At 39.6% G+C, this 20,926-nt stretch overlaps 3 protein-coding genes and 1 pseudogene across 3 annotated transcripts; 1 reads left to right on the forward strand and 3 right to left on the reverse strand.

Annotated features, from left to right (window-relative positions):
• Positions 1-2,981: 2,981 nt before the first annotated feature.
• Positions 2,982-3,834, reverse strand: LOC115960967. The gene has a single exon (XM_031080005.1). It carries the CDS (start codon positions 3,702-3,704, stop codon positions 3,138-3,140), a length of 567 nt encoding a protein of 188 aa, XP_030935865.1. The 5' UTR covers positions 3,705-3,834; the 3' UTR covers positions 2,982-3,137.
• Positions 3,835-5,441: 1,607 nt separating this feature from the next.
• On the reverse strand, positions 5,442-6,813 carry LOC115960447. The gene is made up of 2 exons (XM_031079366.1): positions 6,486-6,813; positions 5,442-6,020 (listed from the first exon to the last, which is right to left on the reverse strand). The coding sequence occupies exons 1-2, from the start codon at positions 6,650-6,652 to the stop codon at positions 5,696-5,698; spliced, it is 492 nt and encodes a 163-aa protein (XP_030935226.1). The 5' UTR covers positions 6,653-6,813; the 3' UTR covers positions 5,442-5,695.
• A 2,548-nt stretch (positions 6,814-9,361) lies between these two features.
• Positions 9,362-16,531, forward strand: LOC115961712 (annotated as a pseudogene).
• Positions 16,532-19,263: 2,732 nt separating this feature from the next.
• On the reverse strand, positions 19,264-19,983 carry LOC115961713. Its single transcript, XM_031080642.1, has 2 exons — positions 19,796-19,983; positions 19,264-19,705 (listed from the first exon to the last, which is right to left on the reverse strand). The coding sequence occupies exons 1-2, from the start codon at positions 19,981-19,983 to the stop codon at positions 19,264-19,266; spliced, it is 630 nt and encodes a 209-aa protein (XP_030936502.1).
• Positions 19,984-20,926: the final 943 nt, after the last annotated feature.

Consider the following 20,926-nt stretch of genomic DNA (forward strand, 5'->3'; position numbering starts at 1 on the left):
TGGTTGAAGCTATTTCCTCTTCTTCTTCCCTCATTCCACTTCCTTCCATGTCACCTTTACCATCTTCCTTTTATGATATTTCCCCATAGACTTCTTTCATTCCTTCACATTCTTCCTATACCATTTCTGATGACACTATTATTGATATTCATCATGACATTGATGAGGATATTCCTCAAAATTTTCCTGAGGCTCCAGATGAGCCTTTGGTTCCTAATCCTCATCTTAGAAGGTCTACTAGGACTTCTAAGCCCCCTTCCTACCTTCAAGCTTATCTTGCAGTCAAGTAACCTCAGTTCCTACTCCTAATCTGCCTCAATCAGGTACATCTCACCCTCTTTCTTCTTTTCTTTCTTATGAACACTTGTCTCCATCTTATAAGTCCTTTTGTTGTTCCATATCTGCCATCGTTGAACCACAATACTATTCTCAAGCTGTGTCTGACCCTAAATGGCAAGCTACCATGAATGCTAAAATTGCAGCATTGGAGGCAGCTCATACCTAGACCTTTACCCCTCTTCCACCTCACAAGAAGGCAATTGGTTGTAAGTGGGTTTATCGAGTTAAGTATAGGTCTGATGGGTCTGTAGAGAGGTACAAAGTCATGCTGGTTGCTAAAGGGTTCACACAAAAAAAGGGCTTGGATTATATTGAAACCTTCAGCCCTATTGCTAAGATGGTTTCTGTGAAATGCTTGTTGGTTGTGGCTGCTGTGAAAGGCTGGTTTTTGAGCCAACTTGATGTCAACAATGCATTCCTCCATAGGGATTTGATTGAGAATGTTTATATGGCTCTTCCACCTTGCTTTCATAGCAAGGGGGAGGTAGTTTGTAAACTAAACAAATCTCTTTATGGCTTGAAACAAGCATCTCGGCAATGGTTCTCTAAGTTTTTTGAAGCTTTGATTCAATTAGGCTTTTTGCAGTCCAAAGCAAACTACTCATTATTTACTAGAGAGCAGGGTGAGTCTTTTATTGCTTTACTAGTGTATGTGGATGATGTATTGATTGCTAGCAATGACAAGAACAAGGTTGATGAGTTCAAGGTTCTACTGGATCAGAAGTTCAAGCTCAAGGACTTGGGAGATTTAAAGTTTTTCCTTGGTCTAGAAGTTGCAAGGACTGACAAGGGTATAGCACTTTGTCAAAGAAAGTATGTTTTAGAAGTGCTAAGTGATGCTGGTATGCTTGGTTGTAAACCTTCTAAGGTCCCAATGGAGCAGAATCTTAAGTTGAGCAAGTATGATGGTGATTTGCTTAATGATCCAAGCAAGTACAGAAGATTGGTGGGGAGGTTGTTGGATTTGACAATTACTAGACCTAACATCACTTATGCTGTGTATAAGTTGAGTCAATTTATGTCAAAACCAAGAAAACCTCACCTTGAAGTGGCCTATAAAGTCTTGCAATATTTGAAGAATTAACCAGGGAAGGGAGTATTCTTTTCAGCTGCATCAGAGTTGCATGTGAAGGGTTTTACAGATTCTGATTGGGCTGCCTGTCCAGACACAAGAAGATCAGTGACTAGATATTGCATTTTCATTGGAGACTCTTTGATTTCTTGGAAGTCCAAGAAACAGTCCACTATCTCACGATCTTCAGCAGAAGCTGAATATAGAGCAATGGCAATAGCTACATGTGAAGTGGTGTGGATTCTTTATCTTCTAAAGGATATGCAGATAAGACATGACAGAGAAGCATTGTTCTCTTGTGATAGTCAAGCAGCCCTCCATATTGGTCCTAATCCTGTGTTTCATGAAAGAACCAAACGCATAGAAATAGACTGTCACGTGGTAAGGGATAAGGTGTTGGCTAAGGTGATAAAGTTGATTCATGTAAGGACTCAATGTCAATTAGCTGACCTATTAACTAAAGCTTTGAGTTTTTATCAATTCTCAAAGCTTATTTCCAAGATGGGACTGATAAATATTCATTTACCCTCAATCCATCTTGAGTGGGAGTATCAAATAAAGAAGGCACCTAAAGCTGCTATCGAAGAAGCTGACAGTGCAGACAAGAGAAACAAGACTATTGAAGAAGCTGACAATGCAGACAAGAGAAACAGGGGAAGTCAAGAAGTAAATGAACAAATAGAACGATTTGTAGTTTTGAGCATGTAAACGACTTGTAGTTTAGATGTAATGATTAGTGATTTTTTGTTAGCACTTTTTCCGCTAGTTAGTTACTATGTGGTTTGTATATATGTACAGTTTAGTCATGTAATTCTGAGAATGAATGAAATCATTTTTCCCAAATCAGTTTTCACAGAAACTCGAGTTTCAAGGGATTGCTGATCAGCACTTAGAATAGTCCGATCAGTAGTCCCACCGCATATTAGAATTCCAATCATTATTGCTTTGTCCAGTGGCTTCAAAATTTCTATCACAACTCTTTCTCACTACAGTGAACATGGAACAATATTGGTTAATCAGTGATGAACTCGGTTAGATCTGATTACAAGTTTGGCACATGTAGGGTTAGTTACTTGCAAGTAGATAGGGTTAGTTATGGCTCATGCATATCTAACACATTAATCATGTGTATGTTTTTTTGAAGCACATGCTTAACCATTTTAGACCAAGAACTCACTTGAATCTTCAATAAGCATTCAAGCCTAATTGTATTCCTAATAGAAGTCAACGAAGGAACCTAGGGTTGAAAACAGTTTGAACTCTTCTGAGCATCCAAGAAAATTAATTAGTTGGATAGGACAGTGGAGTCCCAAAACTCAAGTTTCACTTATGTTTTCCCTTTTCTTTTCTTATTCCAAATAAAGGTTGTATGCAGCGCAAAGCTTCCATCATTTTTGTGAGTATGAGAGAATTGATTAGTAGACAGCCTTACTATTTTTGTTTTTGTTTTAAAAGACTGATTGTGAACTCGGATTTACAACATGTCATTTTTGGTGGAAGACACTTACCGTAGACCCAACTTCTCAATCTAGAACAAAATCAAAATAAGACTGGGGATTCATATGAAATATATTTGAGCAAACTGATTACTTTAAATATTCCAACTGTACAATCTATACATCACCTAAATACCTAATCTTCCCTCTTTTCATAGTGTCTCCCCCAGAACATTGTTTATTAAAATCTTTGGTTAAAAATAAAAGAAAGATAAACAAACTACCATACACTACAAATTACGTGCCAACATCTCCTGAACCTTCATTTCAGCTCGGAATCTCACAATAAACTCCTCTGCTCTTTCATCTATTCCATGCATTTGAGGCGAGGCTAATCCCAATGACTCCCACATATCATCCCCTGAACAAGCCTTTTCGGCCAAGCTGCCAACTTTGCTTGCTCCTGGCACTGCAGCCGGGTGATCAAGGAGCTTGTTATTCTTTGCTCTTATTGGACGCTTTGTTAGCTCTGGCTTTGCCGGTCCCACCAGCCCAGCGATAGGCTCTTTGAAGAGTTTGTCTACGTATATAGGTGCAGTTTTTTTCTCGAACAAGTATTGATGATGGTTGTAAAATTGACTGGCTTGGTACGAGTGGACAAGTTTTCTTTTGCGTTTAAAGCGTTGCTTAGTGGAAAGGGAGGTAGAAACAACACCAGTAGTGGTTTTCTTGATCTGGGTTCGGGGTTTCGAGATGGCTTTAGACCTCTGGATCTTGTGAAGTTTTTTTTGTAATTTGGAGGTGAGGCTCTTCCATATCTTTCTAGCAGGTGGAAGCCTCAGACTTAGGCAAGACATGCCAGAAATTATGTTCTTATTGTGAAAGAGAGATGAGAAACGCAGGATTTAAGGTGCATATGTTCAGTTGGTGCTTTATAATGTGGGTATATTGTTTTTTATTACATACTTTGTATTCGTTTGGTGCAATTTTGTGGACTGGCTTGGTTCTTACGCTATATGTAATTTGACGCGATGGGAAACTAAGCAAAAAGTAGCGAGAAAAGCAGCTAAATTCTAAAGTTGAAGATCAGCTTAGTTCTTACGCTGATTGTTTGTCCCGGCATTGGTGGATAAAAAGCCGTTTAGTTAATTAATTAATTAATTTTCATAAATACAATAGAATTTTAACTTATAATATTTACTCTATAATGGTTGTTTTTATCGTAATCATCATGCTAAAACACAAATGATTTTCCTGTTGAACTAATAAAAACTCATAGCTAATTTAGTTATTTAGATTACCATTTTGTCAAGTTATGCATTTATGCTAACTGCTCCACTTGTTATTCCATCGCCTTAAAGGGCTTCACTTAGAATATGTTCATAAGAAATACATTTGAAGATTAGGCAACATCAACATGCCATCCCTTCCAAAAATTTCAAGAATTATAGGAAGGTGACTAGATTCGTAATGAGAATCCAATTGCTAATTAGTTGCACAAGAAAATAATAGTGAAACATCTATTATGTATATAAGGTTTTATAATGAATTGAGTTAGTAAGTGTGATTCAGCAAAGTAATTTAAGTACTAATTACTGTTGCAAAATAATTACTGCCATGGTTGTCTTTAATTTTGTTTTTTTCTTTTCCCCTTTCCATTTTGGGGTCTATAATCATCCGCCCATTCTTGTACAAGTTAATGGCAGAGTGTCATCGTATGGTGGGCATTCAACTTTGGGCCTCTTTGTGCCTCTCTTTTGTCCTAATCGTAGTTTTGAGGAGAATACAAGCCAACCCACTTGGTTGAAATAGAATTGAAACTTAAAAACAAAAACAAAAATGAAATAGAATTGAAACTTTTGGGTTCATGCTAGGCTTTTCTACTTGTTAAGATACCTTATACGTGGGCTTTTCTTCTCTTTTTGTTGTTTGCTCTTCCAACTTTTAGCAGTATAAGTGAGTCCAATGGCGATTAATGTAGGAGTATCTGCTATTCAGCATAAAAAATAAAAAATAAAAAATAAATAAAAAAAAAAGGTAGGAGTATCTGCCTTTTGCAAATTGCAAGGATTCCCCGGTTGCGTGAGAGCTGAAAGTAGCTAGACAACTCAAATGTTGGCCATTCCTTATCAGAGTATCTTGAAATTATATGCATAAAGCAGAGATGCTTTTCCAAGGGGCTTCGTTCTCAGATTTCAAAATCTTTATTTCCGGCCTCAAAACTCAAAACACATTTGATACGAAGATAATGACTAAGGAACTTTCCACCTAAACGGCTGTGATTGTCTCATACTCTTTATTGTTCGATGCAGCCATCAATGAAAAATGTGAACATTGCGCATGAAATTATGGATGTTGTGGGTAGAGAGTGTAAACATAGAAAACTCGAAACGAAATTGGTGAAAACAAAGTGCTATAACAATGCACCACTATTTAAGTTTGCAGTGTTATCATTCACGTTCACCCTTTGAAATGAAAAATTTGTAGCCTCACGAGATGTTATATGGAAAAAGATATAAACAAAAAGGACTAAATTTTATATTTGTCATTCAAATGTCAGATTAATTCTTAAAATTTAATTTAGTCACGAGATATGTGAGAAGGAAAAAGACTTCATTTGCTACTTGTGCTCAAGACATTCCATGACATTCTGTACTACAAACACTAAACAATAGCCAATTGCCTAATTGGGTTGATTTTTGTACTTATGGGCTAAGTTGATAACCAATACTGAAGCCAATATGTTGAGTTGTTTCCATTAAGCCCACAAATTAGAAATGACAAAATAAAACAAAACAAAGGGCTTCCAAATCCAAGCAAAAACACACACACAAAATAAGATGTCACACTAATCACAATCCTCATTGGCAATAGAGAAGAGTTGGGCTTGAAGATTTGCAGCTTCCTCAGAGACCAAAGCTTGTATAACCAAAGTCTTGATTTCCCAAGCCGAGTATGGAAACCCTTTTCTTGCATACGAGTTGAGTAGAGCTGCGCTAGCCTGCTTCAGCAGCCTAGGATAACCATTCTCCTCATCATAATTCCTAACCGTTGCTTCCAACAAAGTTAGATCAGATCCGTACCGTTCATTCGCCCTTGAACCAAATACCTTAGACACCGTTGATTCCTGTGGGACCATCCTCGGCCACGCCTCTCTCCCGCTACTCCAGAATCTGCCATGATCATCCACACCACCGGATAAAGACCCGAGTCAGATCCGCGTCCACTCGGCCGAGTCTTTAGTTGACTCAGTCAAATTGTATACTATTTCCTTTTAAAATAAAATCTTGTCTCCCAACCAAAAGGTCCAAAACACAGAAAATAAGAAATAAAAGCAAAAGGAAGAGAAGTGTTTAGTGGTTACTTGTGTTTTTGAGACAAATGAAAGCGAGTTATTTAGTCCAACTCGGACGATTTCATCCGATTTGACTCGTCACTTACAGAACTGACCGAGTTTTGGCCTAGTTTTGCAAGTTTTCTCTTTTATTTTCTTCTTTTTCATGGAATCCCTTTCTGGGTATTTGGAAAATGTCTTCCAAAAATATATGCAAACGTAAAAAAATAATGGAAATGTATGTGCAAAGACTATTTAAACAGTGTTAGTATTGACATTTGAGAGAGGGAGGAAGAGATCTTACTGTGGAGTACACTTTCCTCTGGTTCTTGTGAAGACAAACCCTGGCATTCTGTTTTGAGTGATTCTTGTTGTTGCTGCTGCGGCTTTTGAAGACGGAAAGCTAGAAAGGAAGAGAATAAGAAGAAGAAAAAGAAGAACGAGTCGACTCAGGAGTGGAGGAAGCTCCATTTTTCTCTGTTTTCCCTACTGAACTTAGTAATAAGGTCCTCTCATTATTTGAGCTCGTCGTATTTGAGATTTGGGCATTTGAGTTCACTTTGAGATTTTTCTTAAACTTTCAAATGCTTGGCTCTGAGACAACCTGACCAGTGTCCCTTGGTAACTGTAAAAGGAGCTGTTGTACGTCTTTCTGTTCGAAAACATTTTTTTATTCACTATTGACAAATTAACCCCCTCCTCTTGTTAAAATAACAAAATTTGTCCCCCATACGCTACAATTTTATAACTTGTCAAGCGTAAACAATAATACAATATCACATACCGGACAAATCATAATTCTTTTTTATTATACACAAATTGAAAAAACCACATTAACGAAAGATTAAAGGCGGTTTGGTATCGGTGGACCGTGGTTAAACAATAAAAATTATTTTTTAAACACTACAACATTATTTTTACATATTTTTTTAGTTATATGTATTTTCACAAAACTTAAACAACATTACTAAAATAATATTACCAAACAGGTTCTAAATTCAATAAAAAACTAATGTAAAATAAGATTTTTACACCCTCTTATAAGCGACTAAATGTCTAGTTTGAAATAAATCGAACAAGTAAAATAGTTTCACAAATACGAATTTTGTATTGATGATTGTGTGGTACAATTCTCTGAAATTACAAAAGAGTGATCCTCTGATTCGATCTCCTTGCAAGACTTATTAATTGGATTTATGGTAATGTGGTTTCGACTTGAACACAAAATATCCTTCAATTTGGTTGAGGGATGGATCGAAGATTGCTAAAACGGAATTACAATGAATCTCTGGCTATGAGCTTGTTTAGAAATCCTTTGTTCTTCACGTTCTTCGTGTTCTTCGTGCGTTCTTCGTCTTCGAAGGTTTGTGGTGGAAGTTCTTCGGTGCTTTAGAGGCTTGAATCCGTTAAGCTTCACTGATTTGTGATTTGTTGATGTTTTCGGACACTTTTGGCTTGATTCCCGCAAACTTTAGGATCTAGGCAGATGATCTGGATGATTCTGCTTTGAATGTTCTCCGATTTTGGGGTTGAAGTTCTTGAAGTTCTTGAAGGCTTTGAGGCTTGATCTTCGTAGAGCTTTTTCACTTCTGAATTCTGGTCCTCTGAATCTTGGTCCCCTTGAATGTCTCAGGAAGGCTTCTATTTATAGGAGTTTAGGGGTGGGTGAGCGACACGTGGCAGAGCTTGATTGATGACACATGTCACAACCTGATTGGTTCGCTTAAGTCATCGCTTACACGTGCGAGGTTGCTTGTGTCGTCGCTTACACGTGCTGGATTGCTTGAGTCATCGCTTACACGTGCAAGGCTGCTTGTGTCATCGCTTACATGTGCGAGGCTGCTTGTGTCATCGCTTACACATGCGCTGATGCGTGATTGGTTTTTGCATGACACTTGACAAATTTCTGTTGGCTTCTGAATAGTGATAGCAAAACCTAGCAGCAGTATGTAGTGCTTTGTAATTGGCTGTATTTTGTGGACTTGGTAATGTGACGTGTCAGCTTGTGATAGGTCGGGAATTTTCCCTCTCTACACCTCTAATCCTAGCATGCTACCTTAGCATTTTACAAATTAATAAATAGCATGTCACACAATCAATCGTCAATAATACCCATTTTCTCTCTTTCTCATCAGACTAGCCACCATGACCAACTTCTTAAGCTCTCCCCACAGCAATTGGTGTGACTGTTCTTGGCTATAGCTCCCACACATAGAGCCTGTTTGGTTTAGAGCAATTTTGGATCATATCACTCAAAACTCATAACCGAGTTATCAAAACACGTGAGACCCACACAAATTTTTTTGTTTGGCTTGATTTTCACATTGTGTTTCCATCATTCAAAACTAAAAAATTTTGAGTTATAGTAATGGAAATAGAAAACAAGAAACCAGTGTTTTCAAAAACTGATATACATAACTCAGTGGCACTTTTGTAAATTTTCAAACTCTGTGGAGCCCACAGCTTCTGTGTTGTCAACTCCACTGGCTTCCCCTTTTTTTTTTCTTTTTTTTTTTCTTTTTTTTTTGCTTTTCTCTACTTCTCTTTCTTCTTCATACCCACTCCACCACCAACAACTTTTTTTGTCTTCTTCTTCTTCATTCTTTCTTTTTCTTTCTTTCTTTCTTCTTCTACTGAGTTCCACTGGCTTTCTTTTTTTTTCTTTCTTTTTTTCTTTTTCTTTTTTGCTTTTTCTCTTCTTCTTTCTTTCTTCTTCATACCCACTCCACCACCAAGAACATTTTTTCTTCTTCTTCTTCTTCATCAGACCCACTCCACCACCAAGTTTTTTTTTTTTTTTTTTTCTCCTCTTCTTCCTGGTTTTGTCTTTCTTTCTTTCTTTTCTTCTTTTTCTTTCTTTCTTTCTTCTTCAAACCCACTCACCATATTCATCCACGCATAAATATATACCCAAAAACAGAAACTCACTCCTCATTTTCATGATTTTGGTCTTCGATCTAAGGATTCCTGGGTTTGGATTTGGGTTTTCTGTGTTTGTGGGTTTGAGTTGGCAATTTTGGATCACAAATCTAGCTTCTTTCTCATTTATTTTTTCCTTTTAAAGAGGGTTTGTATATGTGGTTTTCGATTTGTGGGTAAGAGAAAAAAAAATCTGAAATTTGGAATAGGGAAGAGGGAAAATATGTGCTATGAGTAAGAGAAAAAATTCATGGAGAAACGATGCCGGAAGTGGGAGGGAACCAATCTCTTACTGGGTTATGTGAAATGGGTTTTGTGGTGTACAGAGGCGTGAAATCAGTTGCTGGGTTTTGTGATGGGAAGGAAGAGCAGTAAAATGAAGAGAGAGAATGTCACATGTGGGTACCCATATGATCGTTTTGTGTAGTGACAATGGGTGGGCTCCACCATTTTGCCAAAAAATGGAGTTAGAGAGTGAGAGATATAACTTAGATTTGGAACCAAACACAAATTTTAGAGATATTTGAGTTATAGTGAGAATAGAGATATGAGTTATGAGTTTGAGTTATGAGCTTTGAGATATGGGTTATGAGCAAACCAAACAGGCCCTTAGTCTCTCTCTCTCTCTCTCAAATCCATTCTTGTTTGTCATTAACTCAAAACCAACAATTCTTCCTTCAATACTTGATCTTCAAGAATCAAGCCCACCAACAATCTTCACAAAATTCCCTGACCATCATCTTTCAAACCCCCAGACCATAGCTCCATAGCAATGTCTACGCCCATTTCAAAAACCACCTATTCAAACCCACATCAACAAAAATTCCCAACCATCATCCTTCAAACCTAGATTTTTTGAATGATTATGGTGTCAAGGCTGTTAACCATGACCTCTTTGAGCATGGGGACCACAATGATGGTGGTGGTGATCAATGACTTTCGTGGTTAGCCATGGAGATTTAGATCATAGAGGGTTTGGGTGTCAGAATTAGAGAGAGAAGTAGAAACTTTTTAGAGAGAGAGAGAGAGAAAGAGGGAACTGAGTGTAGTAGCCATTGTTAGGGACAACTATAATGGTAATCAGTGATGGAAGGAGCTTGGTGGTGGTCAAATCGGAGAGAGTGTGTGCTAATTATGATGGGTAGAGCTTTGTGTTTAGGGAGGTGTGATTGTGTGTGACATTGTGGAACCCTTTATTTATTAATTTGTGCAATGCTGACGTGGCACACTAGGATTACAGGGTGTAAAAACAAGAATTTTACACCACATCTTTATTAAATTTAGGCTCTATATAATAAGCTAAATTCTAGACTAACTAAACTATACAGTAACTACGGTTAATAGACTTATTGTACGCATCGAAAACTTAGCTTGCACACAAAGTAGGATTGGGATTGAGCGTAGACCTATACTATTGGGCTTAATATATCTCTAATAGGATATATTTTAGTGAATAAACAAGTTTGATATAATAGATAATAACTCAAATAATTAGAAAAATAAAAAATAAAGAAAAGTTTAGAATTATCTTATTGTGCTATAGAATCACATTGTAGTGTTGTCCTTAAAGGTTAATTCATATCATTCGGAGTAGAACTCAATGCGAATGACTCTTTTGGCCAAACAATCTTTAGGATTAGACTGTCGATCTTTGTGATGGACACACTTCCACTACTTACAAAACTTTAAGAACAATCTTGTAATGCCTTTCCTCAATCTCATAAGAATTATGGGAGAGGAAGATAACAGTAACTATATTTGATGAAGGAGAGCAAAAGAAAATCTGATGGAACGTGTGTTATGATGATTTGTAATTGGCCACTAATGAGAGTTGACATTCAATGATTACTAATAACCCATGAATGTTGAACGGCTAATTTACACATAATTACTTAACACACAATGTTAGATTTGGTTGTGAAAGTTGGGTTTGTATAAATTAAGATGAGTAATACTACAAATACAAATTATTTTATAACATTTTTACAAACTGTTAATGTGGCAAATTTTTACTAGTTTTAATATAGACCCATCACTAATATCAAAAAACTATTTGGAAAATATTAAAGCCACATTAACAATTTGTAAAAATGTTGTAAAATAATTTGCATCTGTAGTATTACTTAATTAAAATTGGGTAATGGCTATATTCTCTTCTGTGTAATATTGTATAAATTAATTACTATTGTGAACGTTTTGTGTTTAATTCTATTCTTGTCTTGTACAAGTTTGAATATAGTCATATTCTCACATACATCAACATTCTAACTCACAACGTAAAGTGTTTGTCTCATTGTCTGAGGCAGCTATAGAGACACTTGCCCTAACAAATATATTGAGGTGTAAAACAATAGGGTTCGATAAGCCATGCAAAGAGAAGAATGGCTGAAGATTCCTTAACCAACAGAGATAGCATGCGTGTCATAGGTGTCTGTCCCTTAACCAACAACTCTCTCCTATAAATACCAGTGTAATGTGGTGGGCTGTGCTAGTAGTATTGGGCTGCTTCCTACTGCACTAGGCCCAAGTTTTCTGGATAAGGGAGTTGGGACCGGTCTAATTGCAACTCAATTTGGTCTGGCTTGTGCGCAAACTATGCCTGGTTTGCCAGGAACGTGCTTGCGGCAGGCAGAGCTGTTTCAAATAAGTTGTGGCAGACAGACATAATAACAAAAAATAAAATATCTGGCTACTTAGTAGGAAATGACCAAATGATCCCCAAGCACAATCACAGTAATAATAATCACTTTTACAAAAAAGAAAGAACAAAAGGGAGCAAATAGTAATATGTTTAGGCCATTAGGCTAATTCTATCTTTCTCTATACTTCTCTATGCCTTCTTGTGCTCTTCAATGGATGCCTAGCTCAAAGAAGCTGGCAACAACAACAGTTCAACCAGTGCCAACTGGAAAGGCTTAATGCCTTTGAACCCAACAACCGCATTGAGGTAGAAGCCAGTGTGATTGAGTCTTGGGACCCTAATGACTAGCAATTCTAGTGCGTCGGAGTGGCCGTCGTTCGCCCTACCATTGAGCCTAATGGCCTTCTCTTGCCACACTACACAAATGCTCCTCAACTCATTTACATTCAGAGAGGTATATATATACATATATAATTAGTTATATGCAAAATGAAAAGAAAAAAAATTGAGCAACACCGAAATTAAATTTTGATAAATATTAGCATTGATACACCATGTTGAATATGATAGTATGGATGCGGAAGCAAAAACATAAAGTATTGAACACAATAACACACGAAGGTTACGTGGTTTAGCCTAATGGCCTATATCCACGAAGGAAACCCTAAAGGGCTACATCAATAATATATTATAGTGTAGTACAAATCCTGTGTTACAATAAATTATAGCATGTATATATATAGTAGACTAAACCCTAGAGCAATAGACTTCTAGTACAAGTAGGAGACTTGGTTTGCAAACAAGTAGAATTAGGCTTGGGCCTATGCTAATGGGCTAATATATCTCTAACACCCCCTCTCAAACTCAAGATGGAAGCTTGATGAAATCTTAAGATTTGATAAGGTTAGGAAGATCCCTTGAATGAAGTTTGGCTCTATGACAGTAGTTTGAGGAAGGCAATAGTCTTGTAATGTTAATGCAACTTTTAATGGTGGCATGACTATACCGAAGAGTTTTGACGGCAGCAGTAGGAAGCCAAAGAAGATGAACGCAGCGAAAAAACACCGAGGAAGACAAAGATTGCTCTTAAATATACCATAAGGACAGAAAATCATGGCCACAAGAAGGTAGCTCTGATACCATGTTAAATATTAGCATTGATACACCATATTGAATATGCTAGTATGGATGCGGAAACAAAAGCATAAACTATAGAACACAATAACACACGAGGGCTACATCAATAATATAGTGTAGTATAAATCCTGTGTTACAATAAATCATAACATGTATATATATAGTAGACTAAACCCTAGACTAATAGACTTCTAGTACAAGTAGGAGATTTAGCTTGCACACAAAGTAAAATTAGGCTTGGGCCTATAATTATGAGTTAATATATCTCTAACAAATTTAAAACAATTATATGCTTGCGCTTGTGCATGTGCAAACTGTAATTTAATTTGTGTAATGTAAAACAGGTTATGGTCTCTGCGGTACCATACTTCCCAGTTGCCCCGACACATACCAAGAATCTCAACAAGGATAGGACCGTAGGTTCCAGCAAGGAAAGCAATGAGACCAGCACCAGAAGATCCGAAACTTCCAACAGGGTGACATCATAGCATTACCTGCGGGAGTAGCCCATTGGATGTACAATGACGGTGAGTCTGAGGTTGTTGCAGTCACTTTCCTTGACACTAACAACCAAGCCAACCAGCTTGACGAGAACCCTAGAGAAAGAACTAATTAGAAATCCAAATATTAATTAATTCCAATTAATAATAACAATCCAATTGTATAAACTGATGTTGTATCACAGTTGGCCTTGTATATATGTAGCACTTCTACCTTGCGAGAAACCTAGAAGATGAATTTTAGCTACAAGGTCCAAGCCCACGAGGACAAGGACAAGGACGCCAGCAGCAACAAGGCCAAGGCCAAAGCCGTGACGAATGTCATAGGCATCAGCAACAGGGTCAGGGTAACAATGTCTTCAGTGGTTTCCACACTGAGGATTTAGCTGAAGTTTTTGATGTGAATGAGGACACCATTAGAAACCTTCAAGGCTTGCAAGAGGACAGGAGGAACATAGTAAGAGTGAAAGGTAGGCTTCAAGTGGCCAGGCCACCACGGTCACATGAGGAGCGCGAACGACTAGAAAGACAAGAGAGAGAGAAGAAAGGAGGGAACAACATGAGAGCTGTCGAGGTGGACATGGGTATGTCGAGCGCGAGAGAGAGGAGAAAGAGAGAGAACAAGAGAGAGAAGAAGAGTGAGAGCAAGATAGGAATCGACGTGAGATGCGACGAGGCACACGTGGACATGGACGTGACAATGGCATTAAGGAGACTCTATGCACCTTGAGGCTTAGGGAGAACATCCATGACCCTTCACGTGCTGATATTTACAATCCCGAAGCCGATCGAATCAATACCCTCAAGAGCCACAACCTCCCAGTTCTCCACTGGCTCCAACTTAGTGCTGAGTTTGGAAGGCTCCAGAGGGTAATGTTTGCGAATGTCGAGATTAACTTAACAATTATAATTTCTTTTCTTAATATTTATATTTAATTATTTTACCGAAATACTAGTACTACTTCATACATATTAAGAACAAAATGAATTTGATAAAAATAAAATAAAAACTTGTATTTGCAGGATGCTATTTATGTTCCACATTGGAACCAGAATGCACACAGCATAATCTATGTAGTAAGGGGCCATGCGCAGCTTCAAGTAGTTGACGACTTTGGTCAAACTGTATTTGATGATGAGCTCCAACAAGATCAGATCTTAACTGTGCCACAAAACTTTGCTGTAGTGAAACAGGCTAGCAGTGATGGTTTCGAGTGGGTGGCCTTTAAGACAAATGACAATGCCCAGATTTCTCCTCTTGCCGGACAAACCTCTGTCCTTAGGGTCATTCCAACGGATGTACTGGCCAACACTTTCCAACTTCTCCAAGAAGATATTTCAGAATTGAAATTGAATTTGCTGCAGCAAGAGAACACTATAATAAGACCCTCTAGATCTTCTTCTCAGAGGAGGGCTATAGCTTATGATGAAGTGTAGATTCGTCAGTCATTGTAAGTACGTCCAAATAGAGTCGAATGTTCATCAGTATCGCCATGAGAAGGGTAAGATAGTTCCCTTAAGGTGGTCACCGGTGTGGTGCCTGCCACAACGTCTCCGATGCCAAAGTTAGTATAAGAAAAGCTTTTAGGAAATAACAGAGTATCAAAATAACTAGTAGTGCTTTTTGGTGTGTCTATGTACCTTATGTTGGTGCTGGGAAGGTTGTATATATACATTCCCGTAGCCCCTAGCTGTTGTGGCTGTTATGGTGGTTTTAATGCTTCTTTTGGTAACGCCTCTTAGTCAACGATGTGAGCTTTGATAGGCTTCCAACGGTCTGTACAGCTGTCCCTGTAACCGTTCGAGGCATTTATTTGACTGCATTGAATGGCTTCTTTACCTTCGTCAATAATGTGGCTTATATCGTCGGAGGCACCTGGTTAATTCATCTATCAATATTGTCTCGTTGGTTTGGATGGGGTCGTCCATGGAAGTTGAGTTTGTCAATCCCATCAGCTGCCCCCGAATTCTGTGGTCGTCGTGACGTGTCATGATGATCACAGAAGATGAAAGGTCTATGGGCTGTACATGACTCTTGGGATTTTGCTCGGTATTAAATGCATAGTGGTGGTGCCACATGTGTCGTGGCCACGTGGCACATTCTGATTAGTGGAGTTAATGCTCCAATTGTATGACCCTTGGGTTTCCCGCTAAATTTCATTTTTTTGAGCCTTGGTTTTTAAAATTCTCCTCTCCTCACTTTTCCCTTTCACTTTTTTCCAAACTTCCAATCATTGCTTTAAGTGTTTTCTTCTCCAACTTCCCTCTGCAACTCTTCTTAGAGCTGGTGCGTAACGTGGTGGTGCTTCCTACATTCGCCCTCTTTTGAGGTACACTTCTCTTTCTTTTTCTTACTTCTTTTCTTTCTTGGTTGCGATAAAGCTTCTGATTTTTTTTTTTTTTTGGGTTTTAGCATTCATCTCTTTTTTTTTTTGTTTTTGGGTTTTCATGATGGATAGTTCTAAGGTTAGGGTAGTGTGTCCCTCAATCTCTTTCTTGTTTACTCGTTTAGGGGCTTCTTAAGACACTTCCAGTGCTTTTCTCCCTCTGATTGAGAATTTCATTTTTGAGGGTTGTAGGCTAGGAGTTGTAGTGGGTGAATTGTTTCTTGTGCTAAGCCAATCGATTAATTGGTTTGGGGGTTTGATAGAGGAGAGGAAGAGGATGTCTGAAGTGAGATCTAGTGAGCTCGAGACTGGGTTGTCATCTAACGATGTCCCAGTGGAGGAAGATACAGCTGTCTCTTCCCTTCAAGAGGTTAGGGCTTTCTACGCCCTCGAGGAGGTGTGTGGGGTGGATGCCGACACATTAGGTAGGTTTAAGGATAGGTTTCAGTTTCCGAAGCGGGTTAGGGTTCGTCTGCCCAATGAGGAGGATTGGGCTTGTCACTTCTTCCCCAGGGAGGTATGCTTTTACGAGGCTGCCTTCATCTGTGGGTTGAGGTTTCCCATCCATCCGTTCCTCATGGAGCTATTAGATCGTTTTGGTATTGCTCCTAGGCAACTTCTGCCCAACTCATGGAGAATAGTGGTCAGCTGTATGGGGATATGGCTAGCCGCTACAGACGAAGGCATGCTTAAAGTAGACGACCTCGTCTACTTGTACCGTTTGAAAGCGTCCAAGGAGCACGGATACTATGAGCTGGTGCCTTAGAAGAGGAGGACCAAGATCGTTAAGGGTCTACCTTCATCTTTCAAGTACTGGAAGTCCCGGTTTTTCTTCCCGTCATTTGAGTTTCATGGTGTTTTTATTTTTATCGTCACTAACTCCTTTGCTCATTGTTTTGCACAGTTAAGAGACAGCCAAGCTTAAGAGTAGGTACAGGGAGCGTATGGAGAAGGCGATCAAATACGCAAAGTTAATTGAGAACTGGGACGATCTTGTGGACCCACGAACTCTCGCCTTCTATTGCCTTGGACCAGAGCCTTCCGCCTTCGTCCTGCGCAATATTGATATTGAGGAAAAAAATAGTAAGCGTTAGGTCCGTCAATATTGATTCCCTTGTATACACTTGGTTTTTTTTTTTTACAAGTTTTTTTCTCTTGCAAGAATGACGACTAAGTTTAATAAAGACATGTATGCGAAGATGAGATCGAAGAAGGACGAGCCACTATCCAATCTTGGTAAGAGGACAGTGTGCGTTACAGGGAAGGGCCCCCCCACTACTCCAGGTGCCCTCATTGCTCTAGCTGTCCCCGACACTGAGGTGACGAGGACAGCTTCTCCGGCCACTTCTGTCGAAGAGATCCCTACTCCTACTTCCAAGAGACCACTCTTGGAAGGTAAAGGGAACGAGAAGACTGACTCCCAAGCATCCTGTATCTGGGACAATGCTGAACTTGCGGTGGAGAGGGCGCACGAGGTCGTCACTACTGAGGACTTGAAGGTTTTCTTGGGTGTGCCTTCCAACAAGGTGGTGGCTCGTCACGTCCATAGACTTGTTCAGGTAAAGTACTTGTGCAATTTCAGTTTCTCTCCCTTTTTTTTTTTTTTTTTTTTTTGAAGGCTCTAGTTTTCTTTTCAGGTGCTGGGAGAGAGCCTTCACATTTCGACGGAGTACCCCACTCAGGAGCCAAGGTCGCGTCCATGAAGTCCAAGATGGAAGCTCTGGAGGCAAAGAACTCCAAGCTAAAGAAAGACTTGATTGTTGCCATGGATGAGGCCAATACTCTGAAGGGAAAAGTCAAGACCTTGGTCGACGACCTCAAAGTCGAGAAGCAACTAACTTTGGAAAAGGATGAACAACTTTTGGCCGCTAAGGAGAAACACAAGACCATTGCTGCCAAGGCCGTTGAGGCCTTCCAGCAGACTGACAAGTACAACACAGTGCTCTTCAGTTGGTACTTTAAGGGTTTGAGTTCCTGAGGAGGTACTTCGTCAAGCATCCCACCGGAGTGGATCTGGAGAACTTGGATTTGGAGGAGGTGGACAAGGAGATGGCCATTGACGAAGTTGCCCAGTCCTCGACCCCTGAAGGCGACGCTCTTGAGAGTGCTCCTGCTGGTGATGACGCTGCCGCCGATGCCTGAACTTATTACTTGTAAAAAAAATCCCTTTTTTTTTTTTTTTTTTGGTGCCCATCATGTTTTGGGCTTTTTGTAAGTCTAATTTCAAAACAATCTTTTTTAATCTACTTTGAGAACAATGTTTTTAGCCTAGTGTTTATGGGCCTTTAGTTTTGATGTAAAAACAATGATGGTTGCCCGTCATTTTTGGGCTTAAATTAAATTTGTAGTTGCATACTTACTTGCTTGTGATTCCTGTTCCTTTAGTTTCCCTTTTAGCGTCAGTATTTTGTACTTAGCAAAGTTTTTAGTTGTGACCCTTCTTTGTCTTTGTCAACACCTTGACTCCGTCTGTGCGGGTTCTGTTACTTAGCTAATTTCCTGCATCTTACACCTTCTCAAGGGATCTTGTCGAGGGTTTTGGTGAACTGGTTGAGAGCTCAGTTTCAGCTTGAACCCTTTTCAAAAGATGCTCTCTCTTTGTAGCCTTGTCTTTAGGCCTGAACTTGAGTGGCACCTTGAACAGGTTTGTTGCAAGGTTCTTGTCATTCTTTGGGCTTCGTCAGTAACTTACATCCGTCTAGGCAGAATCTGGTTACTTAGCCGTTTTTTCTTCTTGTGACCTACACCTTCTTAAGGATCTTGTCATTCTTTTGGCTTCATCAGTAACTTACATCCGTCTATCCGGAATCTTGTTACTTGGCCATTTTTTGTGACTTACACCCTCTTAAAGGATCTTGTCATTCTTTTAGCTTCATCAGTAACTTACATCTATCTATCCGGAATCTTGTTACTTGGCCATTTTTTGTGACTTACACCCTCTTAAGGAATTTTTTCATTCTTTTGGCTTCGTCAATAACTTACATCCATCTAGGTGGAATCTTGTTACTTAGCCATATTTTTGTGACTTTCACATTACTAGATCTACTTGCATTAAAATATTGGCTAAATAGTCCTTTTTATTGATTTCAAGAATGAATACAATCGTCTATTACATCTATTGGTGGTACTTCTTCAAGTGCTCAATGTTCCATGGTTGTGGAAGCCTCCGCCCGTCTATGGTTTCTAGGTGATAATTGCCTTGCCTGGAGTAATGGACGACTCGGTAAGGTCCTTCCCGTGTGGGGCCGAGTTTCCCTTAGGCAGAGTCTCTGGTTGTTAGGGTGACCTTGCGCAGGACGAGGTCTCCTGTGTCGAGTCGTCTGAGCTTCACCCTCTTGTTGTAGTACTTGGCCATCTTTTGCTAGTATTTTGTTGTCTTATTGGAAGCTTTCTCTCTGACTTCATCCAAACAGTCCAGGTTGACTCATAACTGATCGTCATTACTTTTCTCACAGAACATCTCTCGCCTGACACTGGTTACTCCCACCTCGACCTGGATTACTGCTTTGGTGCCATAAGTGAGTCTGAAGGGGGTTTCTCTTGTTGGGGTTCTTGTTGTAGTCCTGTAGTCCTACAAGACATTGGGTAATTCTTCCGGCCAAGCCCCCTTTTGCATCGTCCAACTTGGCTTTGATGATCTTGAGTAGTGTCTAATTGGTTACCTCTGTCTGCCTTTGCTTGTGGATGTCCTGGGGACGAGAACTGGTTCTTGATCCCTAGACTTAAATAGAAATCCTTGAAGCTTTGGCTGTTGAATTGTCGCCCTTTATCTAATATGATCGTCCATGGAATCTCGAACCTACAAATTATGTTCTTCCACACGAAGCTCTGGATCCTTGCTTCAGTGATGGTTGCCAATGCCTCTGCTTTGACCCATTTTGTGAAGTAATCAATAGCAACTAGTAGGAACTTTACTTGTCCTTTACCTTGGGATAACAAGCTGACAATGTCAATTTCACATTACGTGAATGGCCACGATGAGGCTATAGTCATCAGTCTCTCGGCTGGAAGGCATTGGACATTCTTAAACCTTTGGCACTCGTCACACTTCTTAACGAGCTCCATTGCATCCACCTGCATGTTAGGCCAGAAGTAACCTGTTCTGATAACCTTACTTACCAAGGATCTGGGACCTGCATGGTCCCCGCAAACCCCTTCATGGATCTCTTCCAAGATATACTTAGCTTCCTCTTCATTGACACACTTCAAGTAGGGCATGGAGAAGCCTCTCTTGCACCGGATGTCATTTAGGATCGTAAATCTGGCTGCTCTCTTCCTGACCTTCCTAGCTTCCTCAGCATCTTGTGGGAGGTGTCAATCTTGGAGGAAGAATACAATCGGTGTCATCCAGCTGTTTGTGGTCTGGATTGCAAATGTAGAGACCTCTTCGATGCTGGAACGTTTTTGGATTTCCATGTCTAAGCCCATGCTCGTTGCTTCTTTTTCTGATGAGGCAATCTTTGCGATCTTGTCTGCTACCATGTTCTGGCTTCTTAGGATCTGCACGAACTCTACCCTATCAAATTCTTGGTTCAGATGCCTTGTCAATTTGAGGTATTTCTGCATTCTTTCTTCCTTTGCTTCATATTTCTCCTTTATTTGCCTTATTACCAGCTTGGAGTCACTCTGAAGGAGCATGTTCTTAGCCCCTAATGCTTTCCCGACTCTTAGCCTCGTCAGTACACCTTCATACTCAACCTCGTTATTGGTAGTTGGGAATTTCAGTTGAACCCCCATATTTAAGCGTCTCTCCTTCTGGGGTGATTATGACGACCCCTACTTCCCCCTTCTTTCTAGGTGGACAAACCGTTAGTCTATATTGTCCATCGTTCTGTCTCATCGGTAAGGCCATCCTTGTCTAGAAGAGTAAACTCGACAATGAAGTCTGCCAGAGCCTGTGCCTTGATAGATGTCTTGGGGTGGTACTCGATGTTGAACTGGCTAAGCTCAATTTCCCATTAGACCATTCTCCCCGCTACCTCAGGCTTGTTCATGGACTTATTGATGAGTTAGTCCGTCATTACCAGGATGGGGTTCGCCTGAAAGTACGGTAGCAGCTTGCGCGAGGCTACTATTAAGGCGAATGCAATCTTTTCAATCCTTGGGTACTTAGCTTCTGCACCTTGAAAGGCTTGGCTGACGTAGTAAACCGGGAGTTATT

This window comes from Quercus lobata, chromosome 9, assembly GCF_001633185.2.
Source record: "Quercus lobata isolate SW786 chromosome 9, ValleyOak3.0 Primary Assembly, whole genome shotgun sequence".
NCBI classification, from domain to species: domain Eukaryota; kingdom Viridiplantae; phylum Streptophyta; class Magnoliopsida; order Fagales; family Fagaceae; genus Quercus; species Quercus lobata.

Excerpts from the sequence above, each read along its gene's own strand:
- LOC115960967 (XM_031080005.1), bottom strand. The coding sequence starts at position 3,704 with ATGTCTTGCCTAAGTCTGAGGCTTCCACCTGCTAGAAAGATATGGAAG.
- LOC115960447 (XM_031079366.1), bottom strand. The coding sequence starts at position 6,652 with ATGGAGCTTCCTCCACTCCTGAGTCGACTCGTTCTTCTTTTTCTTCTT. Across the intron at positions 6,021-6,485 it reads AGAGGAAAGTGTACTCCACA|ATTCTGGAGTAGCGGGAGAG; the intron begins GTAAGATCTCTT and ends TGATCATGGCAG.
- LOC115961713 (XM_031080642.1), bottom strand. The coding sequence starts at position 19,983 with ATGCCCTACTTGAAGTGTGTCAATGAAGAGGAAGCTAAGTATATCTTG. Across the intron at positions 19,706-19,795 it reads AAGTGTGACGAGTGCCAAAG|CTTGTTATCCCAAGGTAAAG; the intron begins GTTTAAGAATGT and ends TGACATTGTCAG.